We start from the raw sequence: 17,086 nt of genomic DNA on the forward strand, positions 1-17,086 counted from the left end.
AAAAAGTCTTGGATGAAAACACTAAAAGGAGATTCTAAAAATATATATACTTTGGTGGATGTCCTGTATTTTTCAAACAAAGAGTATGCAGTTTAAGACTTCATGGCCTTGAAATGGCTAAACTTTTAATCTGAACAATAAAAGCACTCAGATGCCCAGATGAGAATTCTGAGTCTGAAAATAAACTAGTTAACACTTACAACCGCTGATGTTTCACAATTATACTATTAAATGTAGTGCAACACTCTTTATATCCACAGCTCTAAAATCGGGTCTGACACAATTACGAAAACTGTTCCTCTGCAGTACTATGAGTCCCACTGTAGTTTAAACTCTACTTGTACTATGACAGAGAATATGCCATTAGTTGTCTTCACATAAAGCTTGTGCAGAATGTTATTGCCATCCAGATGCATAGCACTTGGTAAATGGTGTTGTTTTTGACAGGCAAGTGCAAGTACCATCAAGCGTGTCTGAATAAAGTCCACGTCTGGCACTCATCAAATTCTTCATACGACCCTCTGGACCTTCCTGTGAGTTTTTTTTTTCTAGAATGGCTCCCCACTTTTCTCCTTACCAGGAACATCACAGCACGGTGATGATTGTGATTTCCGTAGAGTGTAGAGAATGGAGACACCTGGGCCAAAGATGTCAGATTAACTGACACTCTCACTAGTAATCCACAGCATCCAGGTCAAGCCAGATTACAACAGAATGGACAGAACATGGGATCACATGCAGAATTACAACCATAATCTGCATTAATTTGATAATCAGCATGCTCTTTGCCAGCCATGTTTTATATAATAGAAGATAATGTTGAAGGAAGTAGATGTTTTTCACTTTGTGTTACCATAGTGTGTATAATGTACCGTACAACCTCCATTAAAAGCCTGTGCTTTTGTCTGCTTCAATAGGATAGGCCTTTTCCCCCCTTTATACACAAAGCTTTTGCTTAGAAAATATGGGAAATACTATCAAATTGATTATACAGAACAGTGTAAATATCAAACTAAACTAAAAATCAGTCTATCCAATAACATATCAATCATGAATAATTAATTTGATGAGAGACAGTAGGCTATTCAATCTAGGTGAACCTCCACATAAACAGTTACTCGCTCAGTTATACTGTAAAATATATTGTGATAACAGGAGAGATAATGAATTGATGATCGCCACACACAGAGTTGGTTCGCAGATACAGTTTTTAATGTATCACAACAATGAGCAACAAACATACTTGATGAACTATTTCCAGAAGAAGTTGTTCAAATACCATCTACAATAAACGTCATTTCAACTATGACAACAGGTCTGTGACAAAATAAAAAAAAAGTTTCAAAACCATGTTATTACCGTAATACGGTACAGCTGAGACCTCAAACATTACAGTAACAAAAACTAATGAGACTACCCTCTATATATAAAACATCAATAACATTTTTGGTTTAGTTTATTTAAAGTTTTAGCCATAGGGGCTTCTTTTTTGAATAAAACCTCAGGTTGTGGTTGCTATCTTACCCAGGCGTTAAGAGTACATATTGTGAAGAATATGATTGCGCCGTGATAATCCCTTTGATATCCAGAAGAACAATCCTAAAATTTCAACCTTTAGAAGGCTGTCCTCTTTTGCTTGACACTATCCGTCCGTAAAAAGGTTTCTTTTTTTGGCTGCTGTGCAGTTGCAACATTTATGTACAGTTATATTATTGGACCATCCTTTTCTTTGTTTCTTTTAGGTGTGTCTGTTGGGTTGCTTTACCAGACCCCTGTGTGGTAAGTATTCCGCTTTGGGCTAGCACCGTTTGCGTGAGGTGCTAGCCGATAGCTCAGTCTTGCACTGTTGATCCACAGACAGGAGAAAGGCAAAAGCCGGGGTTTCTAAAAGCCTTTGGAATCAGGACAGTCACTCGTGTTTGTACACAGGCAAGGATTGCACCTTAGGAGGCCAGGATGTCTCTTATGAAACACAATCAAAAAGTGTCTTCAGGATTAAAATAAAAGGTTAAAATACTAAAAATCCCAAATAAGTACATTAAAAAGTTCACATAAAAGAGAATTATAAACTGTGACATTTGTGTTTAAACTTTAACAAAAAGAAAACACCTGTACAATAATAAAAAGTAAAATGAAATGTTACTTGATTTCATCATTTGAAACAATTTTAAGCATGATTTGATTTAACCTGTCATACAGCTGCATTACATGCTACTTGTTCATCTCAGAATAGGAATACCAAAAGCAATACATTTTGCATTTCTTCATATTAATAAATTTGTACCATGCACAGCCAACTACGAATATGTACAACAGCTTAGCTTTCTTTGTTCACAAGCCATTTACTTTCATACAAATAGCCTTCTGTCGCTTTGGAATGAATCACATTGTCCTACGTTACCAAACAAGAAAGTGATTCGTAAAAATTGAACACCCTTGACAGCTTTCACATTCTTTGAGTTCCACAGCAAAAAAAATAAAAATAAAATAAAATAAAACAAAACAGGAAAAACAGCAAAGCAAAGCAATTCATGAATCAGTATTCTGTCTGGTAGAAGGTTGAGAATTTATGGCAAGCAAAATAACATTACACTGTAGCAGCAAAACGTTGTTATAAGATAATACTTCGTAATGCATATATGACTAAATATGATGGCAAACAGAAAAGTTCAATTCTCATGACAACAGGAAAACTGAAGTGCCCAGAGCAGTAATGGAAGTACAATTACCTATTCATTAAATGGCAGTGTACAGGGTTAACACTGTATTCAGTCCTATAAGCACAGGGAAAATCTTTTCATTATACAAAACAAAATGCTTTAGTCCCCCTTTTTTAAAGCAGCTTATTTGCTTACATGAAGCAAATACTCATACCTTGTTTTTCTTTTTTTATATTTTGTCCAACTTGTATTTTAACAGGTTCAAGTATACAGTACTACTTTCATGAATGCACCAATTGTTTAAACAGGTCTCTGGATTGTTAGGTTGTTAAACGTCTAACAAATGTTGACCATTATGCTGCTGCACTACACACAAATAATAATTCAAACAAACAAATGAACGGACAAACAAACAAACAAACAATTAAACAAACAAAACCAAATGTCTATTAAATTAACACATGACCTACCAAAATAATAATAAAAAAAAATCAAACAAAATTAAAATAAGTGCACTAGAGTCCAGACACAAGCAAGTACCGTAACAGTATAGCAATTCACAAATGAAAAAATGTCTTATTCACATAATCCTCAAGAGTCTATCAAAACTAGAATTATTACCTCTTCAGAAAAGGGCATGAGCAGAGGTAAAAGTGAGAAGGTAAGAGTTGGCACAGAATAGTATAATCTACAAGAAATCAAAGAAGGTTGGGTAAAAATACAGCTTGTGGTAATTACAAACTGGAAAACACAGGGGCACATCACTTCACCATTCTAAACTCCCTCAGTGGTAAAACCATACTGTTTTGTAGGGCAAACTAAAAGAATACGTGTTTTGTCCTGTAACAGTAATATTGTCTGTTGGTATGGTACACTACACACATCAAGAAAATGCGTCCAATAAAGCTTGACATGTTTTGGTTAAAAGCCACGTGTCACCAGGCTTCTTGCTGCTTTAACAAATGAGACATGTTATGATCTGACCTGAGAATTTAAAGCTACAGATTACACCTAACTAAACTAAGAGAAATTCTCTTGGAAAGTTCTGGATCATCATCCCATACAGTACATGCTAGCATTTGGAAATCAATCCAGCTGAGGTGCAATTTGCTATCGTGAGAGTTTTTGGCTTGAAACAAGCTCCAAAAGAACTTGTGAGATTTTCTCCTACTCCATGTATTTTTGTATACAATAAAAGCTCAGTCAAGCATCTGCAACAGTTCTGTCCATAACAAAAATCAATCAATATCTTGCCAGCATATCAATATGGGAAAAACAATCCTGAGTCAATCTTTTGGTACTGTAATTTTTTGGGTTAGAGAAACTTTGGAACTGCAGTTTAAAGTCTTATTTTTTTCTTTAAGCAAGGGATCCTGTTTTCACTCCTACACACTGAACATATCCATTCTCATACTACTGAAATTGCCATCAAGGCCAGAGGCGGCTTTTGCCTTGACTTCCAACGAGTTATCTAAGTCGTCCAACTTCTGGCTTAACTCGTTGTCAGACTCGTCTGAACAACTCTCGGTGGGTAGTGAGGTCCGAGCCCCTGAGGTGGTGCAGGAAGTTGAGGTAACCGTTGAAGGCAAGGAAAGGGGAGGGGGAGAAGCAGATGGGGAAGTAGAAGAAGCAGCTTTCCTGGCTGAAGCCTGGAAAAGGATATTTGGCCAGGACTTCATGGACAAGCGAGAGAGATGAGGGAAGGTGTTATTAGAAGAAGCTGCAGACTGCGAGGTAGATGTCGTGTTAGGGTTAGGGGAGCAGACAGAGTGAGGTAATAATCTAGCATGCTCTTTGGCATTTCTCATTGCTTGTTTGATTGTTTTCTCTTTGTGCAAGCTCGACTGAAGGTGTTGGCCAAGTGCTTCATTTCCACTCACAGCCACGTCGCAGGCTACACAACTGTACTTGCTCACTGCCTTACGAAGCACTGTCTCTTGCGGGTCAGAAAAAGGATGACCGAAGTAACAGAAGGACTTCTGATGGCGGACAGCGGAGTCTTCATCAGCGAAAATCATCTGGCACTTTCTGCATATAAACTCGTGTTTGATGGACGGAACAATAAAAGGATCTGGAAAGTCTGAACTTTTGGTATCGGTTTGTGGTTCTGCTTTTGTGCTTTCGGTTGAAGAGCCTTTGTTATCATCCTTAGTTTGCTTAGCCTCTTTTGGTTTGAAGTTGCTCTGTGCACTCTGTGACTTCATGGGGGGTGTTTTCCGCTGCTGCTGCTGTTGTTGTTGTTGATGATGATGATGATGGTGATGTTGTTGTTGTTGTTGCTGCTGCTGCTGCTGCTGCTGCTGCTGCTTCTGCAAGGAATCCTGGAGGGTCTGCTGATACTGTTGGTACTGCTGGAGTATGGCAGTTGGGGAGAGGCCAGCGATGGTCTGGGGCATGGCCGGTCCATAGGGGAAAAGGTTCTCCATTCCGCACAGTGGAGGAAAGTATCCACCTTGTACTCCGCCGGGAAGCTGTGGTGAGAAGCAGGATGCAAAGCCAGGGATGAAGTAAGGCAAGAATTGTCCCCCCAGGAAGGAGCTCGGATCACTAGCGATGGCATTCTGAAGTGCTTGCAGTTGTGCTGGGTCCATTGACACCTCGCCTCCGACTTTTCCCTTAAGCGCTGTCTGGGGGGCCTTTTCTCTTTTCCTCACACTTGGGGCCTGGGAGCCGGCAGCGGCATGGGCGGTGACAGAGTCACCTTGTCTTTCCTTGACCTTCATCTGCTTTTCCAACTTCTTGTCTTTCACGAGATCTTTGTTGTGCTGCTGCTGCTGCTGCTGCTGCTCAGTCTGACTGACTGTCAAAGGAGTGGGAGGAACAGAAGGAGGAGGAGGAGGAGGTGGAGGAGGAGGAGGAGGAGGAGGAGGTGGAGGAGTCTGCAGAAGGTTCTTGGATGGGGCACTGCTGAGTGACATGGCAGGAGAGGGGGTGGCTGGAGTAGGGAACCCAAGCATGCCAGCACCAGGAGACGCTAAAGCTGAAATACAGTGGTATAGATAGCATTGAAATATTGACCTCAACATAAATCTCCATACTTCATACTTCATTAACAAAAAAGGTGATGATGCTCAATGTAAGGTCTCGTTTTTTTTTTTTTTTTTTTTTTCATTTTTTTGGTTTTGTTATGGATCAAAACTGTCACATGCGCCTTACAAAATACCAAAAGAAGGATACAAATGTACAAAACCCACAATATGAAAAAGGGAAACACCACAAACAAATACATTTGATAGAAATTCCATTGTGTTTGAAGTCAAAGTCACATGTCCCAATTATGCAGTGACGCATGCATTAAGTGTCCTCATGACTCCAAAATCTGTCAATGAAAGAGTCTCTGTCCCCAGTCGTATAATGATGTGTAAAGAGCAGCAGTCATATGTATGTATGTGATGCATTTAGTTCATAAAGCTACTACTCTCTTAGTCTTTTGTCATACTAACTCACCAGGTGTATTTGGTGGAAAACCTGGAAGGGATGACGGGCCATTGACACCAGGAAGGAGCACTGGCGGCAGGCCGGACACTCCTGGATAGCCAGTGGGCAGGCTAAGGCCATGGAGCGTGTTGCTGTCCACTGCAGACTGCTGAGCTGGCATACTGAGGACGTCGCTTGCCTTCTTTAAACGGTCAAGTTCTTGTTGCGCCATGAGCTGGCGAACAGTGGTCGGTGCTAGGTAGTCCTTTTCTCTGTCCACTTGGTTGCCCAGGGTTTCTTGCACTTTCGCAATGTGCTGCTTAGAAAAGATATGGTCACGAATGGAAAGTCTTGCGGTGTACTTCACACCGCACAGAGAACACTCTGGTCTAGGTCCATCAGGGGAACTCTGACTCATCATGAATGGCTTTCCAATGTTTATTTTGAATTTCTTCTCTTTTGCTCTGGCATTCTGGAACCAGACTTGCACAACGCGCTTTGGGAGTCCTATCTCATTGCCCAGCATCTCGCACTCCTGCATGGTGGGTGTGCGGTAGTCGCTGAAACAAGCCTTGAGGACCTTCAGCTGCAGGTTGCTCATCTGGGTTCTGAACCGCTTGTGGCCCGGTCTGTCTCCACCACCTTTGGAGCTCTTGAAAGGATTAGTACTTCCAAATGGACTGGGCGAGCTTGGATCAGTTAAGCTTGAGGATTCACTCCTGTCAGCGTTATCATCTAGGTCATCGTCTCTCACGCTGAAGTAGTACTCACTGTCCTTGGAGAAACTCAAGGCAGGGCTCACCATGCTAAATGGGAACCTGTCATCATAAGCCTCAGTGTTGGATGACAACATCAGTTTGGAATCACTCATCTTATCACCCCCATTCGCCGTGAGATTTTCTACTTCATTGTTGGTCTCATCTCCAGTTGTGGCGTCGCTTATGGCTGTGTTGATGGATGAAGTCTCATCAAAGTCAGTTTTGTTGGTTTCACTGTAGACTTCGGCAGAATTTAAATGGAGCCCTTCAAATTCATCACTGTTTTCTGCTTTAAAGGATGAAGGGCTCAAAAAGTTTTTTTGTAGTGACTCAGATGGTTTGACTGGGGTGGAGGATGCAGTTGGCATTTCATAGTCGTTCACCTCGGTCTTTGTGGGCAGCTGCGGGTATTCAAAAAAACTGCACTTGTTAGGGCTCTCAGCTCCATCTTCTTGAGACATCATAGGACTAGGGGGCAGACTAAAGCCTGCCTGTTTAGCCTCATGCCAGTGGCGTGAGCGTATGTGACTGTCAAGAGCCGATTTGGCCTTGAAGAGTGCTCTGCAAAAAGGACATTTCTTGTGGGCCTGGGTTGCGCCGACCGCTCTGAACTGACCTTTTCGCTCTCTTGCTCTCGTGTTTTGAAACCAGACCTGCACCACTCGTTTTTTCAGGCCCACTTCATGGGCTATGTGGTCCAACATCTTCCGTGTTGGGTTTGAATCTAGCAAGTACTTCTCGTAGAGTACCTCTAATTGCTCCGGGGTGATAGTGGTTCTGAGACGTTTGTCTCTGTGTTGATCTTCACCACTATTCCCACTATCTTTGTCATTGGAACTGTCTTCTTTATCATCTAGTTTGCGTTTCAGGGGACCAGAGCCAGGCATGGAGGCTAAAGCAGAACTTTGGGAGGGCAACTGAGACAGAGCCCCTGAGAGCAACTGGCTGGTCATCAGAGGATTATTTGGATCAAAGATCATATAGGGCATGTCCAGAGGCCTTTCAAGGAACTGCGAGTGCAGGAACTGGTTTTGAGCAGCAAGGAAGTGCATGTGTTGATGCTCCTGCCATAGCTCAACTGTTGGGAATGCAATTTTGCACTGGTCACACTGGTACTGTAACATCTGAGGAGGTAGGCTGCTCGCCAGAGAGGGCAGGGTCATGGACAGGGGGCTGGATGGGACAGCCGCTGACTGTGGTTGGGAGTGGGGCCTTGTAATAGGGGGTTGATGGGACTTGTGTGGTGGAGGCTGAGGAGTCGAAGCTTTGGAGGGTCTCGGGTCAGCTAGTGCCTTTGCCGCTTGTGAAGGGAGAGTCTCGGCCAGCTTTGGTTTCTCAATGGTCGGTTCAGGTTTTGGCGAGGACTTCTCCACGTCAGGTCGCGGTGAGGGCATTAGTGGAGAGCTGGACCCAGAACTTGTGGCTGTCCCTTGGGGCAGTCTTTGGGACTCAGTCTGCTTTGAGGAGCCCCCGTCACTGTTATCCATGTAGTCCTCGGAGTGGTTGTCATCTCCGACATCCTCATCTTCATCTTTGTAGCACAGCTTTTTCTGGTGTGTGATCAGGTCAAAGATGCGGGGGAAAACAATGTTGCATTTCTTGCACTGGTACTGCATGTTGCTGGTTCTGATGTAACGCTCATTGGTCAGTTCTTTCTTCTCATTGTCTTTTGAATCAGCCTGGTTCTCGTAGCTCTTACGAGCCTTCTGACGAGCATTCTGAAACCAAACAACAATCACACGGGTTGGCAGGTTGAGCACAGTGGAGAGCTGTTCGATCTCATCATCTTTAGGGTAGGCATTGGTATCAAAAAAGTCTTGCAAGACCCTCAGCTGGTAGTCAGTGAAGCGAGTCCTGGATGACCGCTTGTTTAGGGTGGCGTCAGACCTGTAGTACTCCAATGCGTTCATCTGAGACTCAAGTCTGAGGTCCTCCAAGGTGGTCATGGGTGGAATGTTGAAGTTGTAAGGGGAGTCCTTGCTTCGCTGCCTCTCTTTGAAGAGGGTGTTGCGGAACCAGTGCTTGATGACCTTCTGGGGGAGACCGGACTTCTCAGCCATATCCTGTATCTGCTCCTCATTGGGAGAGTTATTGATGTCAAAGTGGGCCCGCAGGATCTTCAGCTGATCGTCAGTAATGCGGGTGCGTGGTCGCTTGAACTGTGACTGGTGCAGGAAGTTTGGATCCAATCCCAGCTGTGATTGGCACAGCTGTGTGAGGTTGGAGGAGAGAGAGTCCATGCCAGGCAGCTGTAGTGCAAGCTGTGGCGGCAGCCCAGGGTGCTGTACAGACTGCATCATCAGTGGGGAAAACATGGGCAAATCCAGGGAGACGGGCATCTGGACTGGAGGAGGCGCACTTGGAGGTCTTGGAGGAGGTGGTGGTGGTGGAGGAGGCTGAGGAGCCTGCAGAGGAGCTGGGGATGGAGTCTGTGTCTTTACTCCTGAACTGCTAGGTGTTGGCAGGGAGGTGACTGGAGCAGGTGGTGGGGGTGGTGGAGGAGGAGGTGGAGGAGGAGGTTCTGGAGAGGATGGGTTAATTGGGTAGAGCTTATCATAAGCTTCTCTGTATTGTTGGGCAAACTTCTCCAGCTCTAGGTAGGGAAAGAACTGACCATGGACGTGTTCCTGGTGACTCTTGAGAATCAACATGTTGGAGAACAACTTCCCGCATGCCCCACATTCCAGCTTATCACTGACGACGACCTCCTCTTCTCCAACTTTAATCTTCTTCTGACTCTTCTGCCGGTTCTCATTGTACTGAATCACCAGCTCAAACCCAAAGTTCTCCAGAAGGGCTTTGGCAGCGTTGCCCCTCGCACCTGACACGATTCGAGGTGGGGGGATAAGTGGCTCTGAGAATTTGGGCTTTTTGGGATCTTTGCTGTTTTCCTTTGTGCCGTCCACATCATTCATGCTCTCTTGTTTGGCTTTATTCTCATGTTTTTCGAGATGCTCTTCAGCCTCTTTGGACATCTGCATTTCAGAGTTGGACAGGCTGTTGACAGACTCCATCTTTGACCTGTGGCTGTGCTGCTGATGAGCTTTCTGCTGCTGTTGTTGCTGCTGAAGCTGGGACTGAGAGGACTGTTGCTGCTGCTGCTGCTGCTGTTGCTGTTGCTGCTGCTGCTGCTGTTGGGCCTGCTGCTGGGACAGCTGAAGCTGCTGGCCAAGCTGGTGCTGCTGCTGCATCTGCTGCTTCAGGTCCTCCAGGAACGGCCCCGTCATGCCTGGCATCCCAAAAGCTGCAGCCGAGTGGAGCGCAAGTTCAGGGCTGAGGTTGAACTCGGCACCAGGGATGTAGAAGGGGAACAGGAACTGGGGCTGCTGGAACTGCAGCAGAGCCTCGGGAGTCATGGGGAAGTGGGGGAAGAAGGCCGGATTCAGGAACTGCGGCTGGAAGAAGGCAGCCTGCTGCTGGAGCTCGTGCTGCAGCTGCATCTGGAGCTGAGCTGAGGACTGAGCCTGCTGGTGGCTGGCCTGCATGTGGTCAGTAGTTTGCTTCAGGTTGACTGCTTCTTTCGTGTCCGCAGTGTTGTCTTTGTTACTGTTACTGCTGGATGCTGGGTGGCTGGAGGAGTCTGAGTTGGCCTGGCTGACTGGAACAGGGCTGTTCGCAGGCACAGATCCACTGGGGCCACTTCCCATGCTGCTGCTGGTGTTACCACCGCTGCTGCTCTCCATCTTGGCAGTTCTGGCTTTTGACTGGTGAAGCACAGATCTCATGTGAATCTCTAGAGTCGAGCTCTGGCTGTAGGCGACGTTACAGATGTTACACTTGAAGGGTTTGTTGTCAACATTGTTGGTAGTCTCCTGGGGGATGGGGCTCGAAGCTTCTTGAAGAACTTTCTTGAGCTTGTGCAAGTGCGAGACAGAGTTGTAGTGTACCAGAAGAATGTTCTTTTGGGTGAAAGACTCCTTGCACACTGTGCACTTGTATGGACGGGAGGGATCCAGGAACTTCTCCATGGTGAAATTCGGACCTTTCCGGAAAGGCAGCGTGCGCTTTGGTTCCGAGCCCATATCGTCAAGCAGAGAGCTGCTGTCGCTTCCAGTCGGGCTGGCTTTCCCTTCCTGGTCTAGCTCATCGTCTTTGTCCATGTCTTGGTCAAACATGTGGCCTTCCTCCAGAGCCCTGGCTTCACTCTCAGTGATGTCTCCATTGATGGGAAGGCTGCCACAGAGCTGTTGCACCTCGGCTTCACTCAGCTCTGGATGTCCGGTCTCCAGATGCTTCCTGAGGGCCATGAAGGTGCGGAAGCTGCGCTGGCACAGACTGCACATTGTGGCTGCCCTGATGGCGTGGTACTGCGAGTGGATCTGCAGCTTCTGCATGGTCTTGAACGCCAGGCTGCAGTGGTTGCAGCGGTACTTGTACACGTGGCGATCGGAGACCGAGAGCTGCTGACGCTTCTGCAGGTCGCTGAGGTCCTGGAGGGTATCTGGCATCTTCAAGTCTTGCCCGCTAGCTTTCTTCCAGTCAGGGGCTTCTGAGGCCTCTTTAGGGGGCTTGAGTTCGTTCATAAGATCTCGCTCACTCTTCTCTTGTGAGTTGCTATTCTTGATATCCTTTGCGATGTTACCTAGTGGGATACAAAAAAAATGTTTTTTATTAATCAAATAGGTCAGTCATGCTGATTGAATAAATATGCAATATTTACCATTAACAATTGAAAATTCCTGTGTTGACACCATCATTCAAATGTGCTTACCTATGGACTTTCCAGACCCTTCTGGCATAACAGACTCCATCAGAGATGGGACTTTGTCTGCTCCAGGCAACACCATACTATTGGGTGTATCTGGCCCAGCCACCTGCATAAATAACATTCATTAATTTAGCATCTCAGTGAAAAATGCAACAGATGCGACTTGAAATGTCAGGAGAGAGTGCTACACTTACAGTCATGAGCAGCTTCTCCACACAGTCTGGGGCCACGCTGTGAAGGTGGGTCAGGTGGAGCTGCAGGTGGATCTTGTTGCTAAGCACATCCTGGCACAGGGGGCAGCAGATCGCTGGCTGCATGGAATGCTGGGACATGATGTGCAGCTGTAGACGGTTGGCGTCCTTGCTGCTGTAGTTGCAGTAGGGACACTGCTGCACCTAAGATGGACACCGGGGATTTATTGAGACTTTATGTTAAGATAGATACCATATTCCTTTATGTCCGGCAGGGTAGAGTATATGACGTCTGATAGACTACAGTTATGCCAAGATGATGATATATCATGAAAATTGACTGAAATTGAGGCTGGACGAATTAGACCTCTACAAAAGCGCAGATGAAATTCAATTCATTCAATTCACTTAAGTCTTCAACTATTCAATCTTATCATAGAAAAACCTGATTGGCTGAAACTTCTAATCAGGAGATTACAGATGACAAAGGTGTGCACTTCTCTTGGTCTACATCAAGCCCTCATTACAGGGATTACTTTTAAATTGCTGCTTCCCACTACCTGTCTTAATGTAATCCATTTCAGAGATGACTTTCTGAGTAGCTCAAATCCCGTACCACTAAAGCCCCTCGAACTACCCCCGCCCCCATCCCGCAAGAACCTTAATACATCATAATCTAATTTTAAAACACATATCAGGTAAAGAGATGCAAAGCACTAAGGTTTACCCAGGTATTTTACTGCAGTGCAAACATGCAGAGGAACAAAGGGCTCAGAGGGCTGTGGCTGAGGGCTGATGGGTAATTTTAACTCTTTGTTGTAAGGAGCTCCTGTAGTGTACCTGCTCATTGGTGTGTGTCTTCTCCTCAGCCGACTTGGGCCTCTTGGGCGGTGTGGCATTTTCTTTCTCCTGCAGAAGGGAATGCTTCCCGATGGAGGTTGAGCCAAGAGTCTCTTTAGCCAAGGAAATCACACCTGAGAACGAGAGAGAGAGAGAAATGTTCAGTCAGGATGTGACTAATATGATGCCGAGGTATGTGCCTGTAAGTGTGTTTTTATCTTTATCTTTACACTTCACAATCATGATTTTGCTTTAACAAAAATGTAATTACTATTGAATTTAGAGCATAGTTGAATTTACAAACTATGGTGTGAATAGTATATCTACCTAGGTGTCTCTAACTTATGGTAGATTAAATAATTGAGAAGAAATAACAATAAAATCAATAATAGCCAAAATACATATATCATACACTCCAATAAAACAAAATCTCTAGAATAACACTGAATTACACCGCACTGATAAATGCACCTGTATTGATTCAATGCAGGGACAGTACAAATGCTTTTTCAATAGCAATGCATTTCATTTCTGTACACATGAAGCAATCTTGGTCATAAAGATATTCAAAAGAAATAGACAATTTCAAAAGACATTCATTATCGCAGCAAGACCGAAATTGAATGCTATGGTACTTTTATGCAGTTCATTAGGTGATATGGATTTCCCATTGCCAAATCACCTCTCTGTGTATTACCCTAAATATCCATACAGTGCACTGAAGGATGGCAACCCTATTACCATTTCGGCTCAGCCCATTGCTGGAAGTCAGCCTCCGGTTGTATTTAGAAAATGCTGCACAAAGTGATAAATCTTTCATTACCCTCATCCTTAGATACCGACGCTGTCTCGGCCTTCTCAGCCAATGCAATTTATCCACTTGCCCAGCTCGCTCAACACAAAGAAATGCAGGCTGTTCTGCGTTCACCTAATCTGGTCACTCTAGGCTAAATGTGTTTCTTACTCTTGTGAATCAAAGCTTAGGGGATGTGTGGGAAGAAAAAACGAAAAGAAAAAAACATCAGCATCCAGACCACTGAGATGCACTGAATATGCAAAATAATACTGTGTGTTTTATATTAGCTTGCACTTTATCCCCACCCCCCCATAGTTGTTATCAATTTCTAGCAAATGCTCATGCATTCTAATTCGTTTTTGTTAGGAGCCATTTTACTTATTTTTATTATAATCCTACATATCTGCAGTCTGACATATTACCCTGTCAAGTGAAGTGACACAGAATGGAGGGGGGGTTGGGGGTGGGGTGGGGTGGTGGGGACACAAGGGCACAATACAAATTTCCAAGAGCATCAGAGACATTTCTGCGGCCACAAATAGCTAGGTAATCTTTGCTCTACGGGCCCGGATCCCCCTGCAGCGTTGTCGAGGCATGTCACATACATTTCGTGACGAACAGAGAACCTCATTTGCTAGACGCCCCAGCAATCTCACTGCCCCGCCACATCAGCTGACCCTCCAACCCCCCCCCCCATCCCCCCTCCTTTTCCTCCCCCTCTTCTGACATCTCCTCCCCACCCCAACTCTCCTGCTTATTACAAGTATTTCTAATTTTAACTTTCAATTTTCACCGTCTTCCAGTCAATTTGCAACTAAATTATTTCCAGGGTGAGCAGCCGAGTGCCGGACAACTGGGTGCAAATACATTTCACAATGCAATGAGGCCGCGCCATTGATTGCCATCATATTGAATGTAAACGTGTGGTCTGTGGGCTAATCTGATTGTGTTGTACATGAGGGTCCATCTTTATGATTTATTTTCTTAATCAACATTCTGTTTTCATAAACACACCGGAGTCCACTATTCACACAGACACGATTGCTTAGAGAGAAAGAAGATAGAAAAAAAACGGAGCCTTTTAAAACATTAATACGAGCCAAACCCTACTTTGGGGAGAGAGAGAGAGAGAGAGAGAGAGAGAGAGAGAGAGAGCAGAGATCTCCAGTGTCCTTTATTATCCCCTCCAACACATTATATCTCAGAGTGTGCAATCTTTGCTTCCTGTTATTATATTCTCCCGTAAAAATGAAAATTACCTTCTGGAGTATGGCCCTTTCCCCCCCCCCCTCACAGATGGCCACTGTGCTCCACCTCCAGAGAGGGGAGATTTGGGGGCTTATTTTCTTTTGTTTTCTATCCTCTGTCTCACCCTCAATGACAAGCTCCCTTTCCCCTTTGTCTGGAAAGAGACTGCGGTGGAGTGGAGCAATAGATAAAATAATTGTGACACCGTACCCCCCTCAAATGACAAATGCCTTTGAGAAGCAGGACCCTGGTTGATTAGATAAATCAAAAGGTGATTTATGACATTCAAGCTGTTTGTATTATAGGAACGCACACAGCCGACCAGCCACCCATCTTTATTTGCAACTGTCAATGGCATTTTAAAATTCATACACACACACAGCCTCTGTCTCACTATTTCTCTCTGCCCTCACAGGTCTCTTTAACTACCTTTGATAATTTAACCAAATTGTTTCTCCTAAACAACAACACCAATATCACCCACCATAATGATTCTCCTTCATTTGCCCTTCATTAACTATGATGGGAGCCATTTTGTGCTGTGCTGATGTTTATAACAAACAATATGTATTCCTTGCATGTGCAATGCAGATACATGTATGCACGTTAATGAAAAAAATTTGAAAAAAAAATATATAGATTTGCATTGCAGCATAGATCATCCTTCTATTTATAGAGTGCTATTACATTTTCAGATTTCAGCCAGAGAAGACATCAATTAAACAAGATGGGCTTGATGGAGGTAGCTTGGATTTACTATTCAATTTACTGAACCCCGGGCCCAACAGCACAGCTAGGGTTACAAGGCCGTAAATAAGGCAGCTCCCTGGGACACTTGAAGTAACTTTGGTGATTTACAGGTGCACAGGGGTTGAGGTTACACATTAGAGTGACCCACAGTTCAGCTGATAACATTAGAATGCCACGCTCTGAATACGGGGCAGTACACACACACACACACACACACACACACACACACACACACACACACACACACACACACATACTGCTGACACAAAAATACACCCACCACAAACAAAAAGACCCTTCCCCCTACACACACACACACACACACGCTACAAACAAAAATACTGTCCATACACACTGCACACACACATTTTACTCATAAATGAACACACACACACATGCACACGCACACGCACACGCACACGCACACACACACACAAACACATCTTCCCACATGTTTTTTCCCCAAACCTTGGAAAGCACATTTGAATCCTTCATCTTGTAGGCTCATTCTAAGATGAGACATGTACTGACGTGTGTCACAATTCGCAAATCCACCAAGGCCCTCGTTATGCATTGATTAAGGTCTGAGCAAAGAATTATAGCTCTGGGCCTATAATTAAATATGCTAATAACTTTAATATATTTTAATCAAACATCTAGAGAGGCCACAATTGAGGACTGCTCATTGCCAATCTGGTAAACTGGTGGACACATGCAAACAACATTTCAAATGCAGATGCTAATTTAAAATATTCATTATTTGATCTGGTTTGCATACATAGCATTTTCTATCACTTATCAGAGCTACTTAACTTGCGCAAGAAATTAGTACAACAAAAAGAACAATGACTAATTTCCCCTGCTAATTCAAAGCAGGTATGCTGGAAATGTTCTTAGCTGTAATGACAGCTAATTTTCATCTTTGCCAGTGTTTACTGTATTATTTCAGGATGCGTTCCCCTGAGCTATTTCACATGGGATGTCACATCTCCACAAAACACAAAGTAATCTGGACTTTATCCAGATTAAGATATTTGCATGGAAAATGCTATTTGGATTATAATTAATCTATGGTGACACTAGATTAAAAAAAACGAAAGTAAATGAGGATGGGGAGTGGGGGTGGGAGAGAATGAACTGCCCAGAACATTTCTAACTTTAGACTGATTTCTTTTTTTTCCATTCATTTGCAAATCACCACTTCCCTCATGTCTCTGTAATATGAAGCCACAGAGGAGCTGAGACAACACATTACAATATTCCATACGCCATGGTTGCCTACTAATTCTCTCTACAGTCACTGTCACAAACAACAGCCTCCACAAAAACCTCTGCCACTACATGAATAACAACAGCATCTGTATCTAAGCAACATATTCAACATAGTATGTTAAAAATGATAGTGTACGCTTAGATGTAAAGAACGGAGAAATGCACAAAGCATTAAAGAAAAGGCACGAAACATTAGCTTGAGTTGTGAGATTTGCATCCTGGGCGTAGTGTTAAATGACGCCTTGTGTAATATGAAACGCAAAACGCATTGACTAGCGTCTCCTTCAGACAGACCTGTCATGGATATATGGTTAAAAGATAAATGACTAGCTAAACTAATAGGTCTCAGCCTGTTTCAGCACTTCTTCTGGTCCATTGAACCCAACATTATGTAGCTAGGTATGGTGGGCCAGGCGAGGCAAGGCGAGGCGCCCAATGCAATATTC

At 44.1% G+C, this 17,086-nt stretch overlaps 1 protein-coding gene across 2 annotated transcripts in view; it reads right to left on the bottom strand.

Moving 5' to 3' along the window:
- Positions 1 to 1,190: 1,190 nt before the first annotated feature.
- Positions 1,191 to 17,086, bottom strand: part of zfhx4 (zinc finger homeobox 4) — a 90,270-nt gene continuing 74,374 nt past the window's right edge. For both annotated transcript variants that reach the window (XM_062520718.1, XM_062520717.1), the window contains exons 5-9: positions 12,575 to 12,708; positions 11,738 to 11,938; positions 11,547 to 11,649; positions 6,108 to 11,417; positions 1,191 to 5,640 (exon numbers count right to left, since the gene is read on the bottom strand). In XM_062520718.1, the coding sequence (XP_062376702.1) occupies positions 4,046 to 5,640; positions 6,108 to 11,417; positions 11,547 to 11,649; positions 11,738 to 11,938; positions 12,575 to 12,708 (7,343 nt within the window). In that variant the 3' untranslated portion in view covers positions 1,191 to 4,045. The remainder of the gene's footprint in view (positions 5,641 to 6,107; positions 11,418 to 11,546; positions 11,650 to 11,737; positions 11,939 to 12,574; positions 12,709 to 17,086) is intronic.

This window comes from Sardina pilchardus, chromosome 19 (assembly GCF_963854185.1).
Source record: "Sardina pilchardus chromosome 19, fSarPil1.1, whole genome shotgun sequence".
Taxonomy (NCBI): Eukaryota; Metazoa; Chordata; class Actinopteri; order Clupeiformes; family Clupeidae; genus Sardina; species Sardina pilchardus.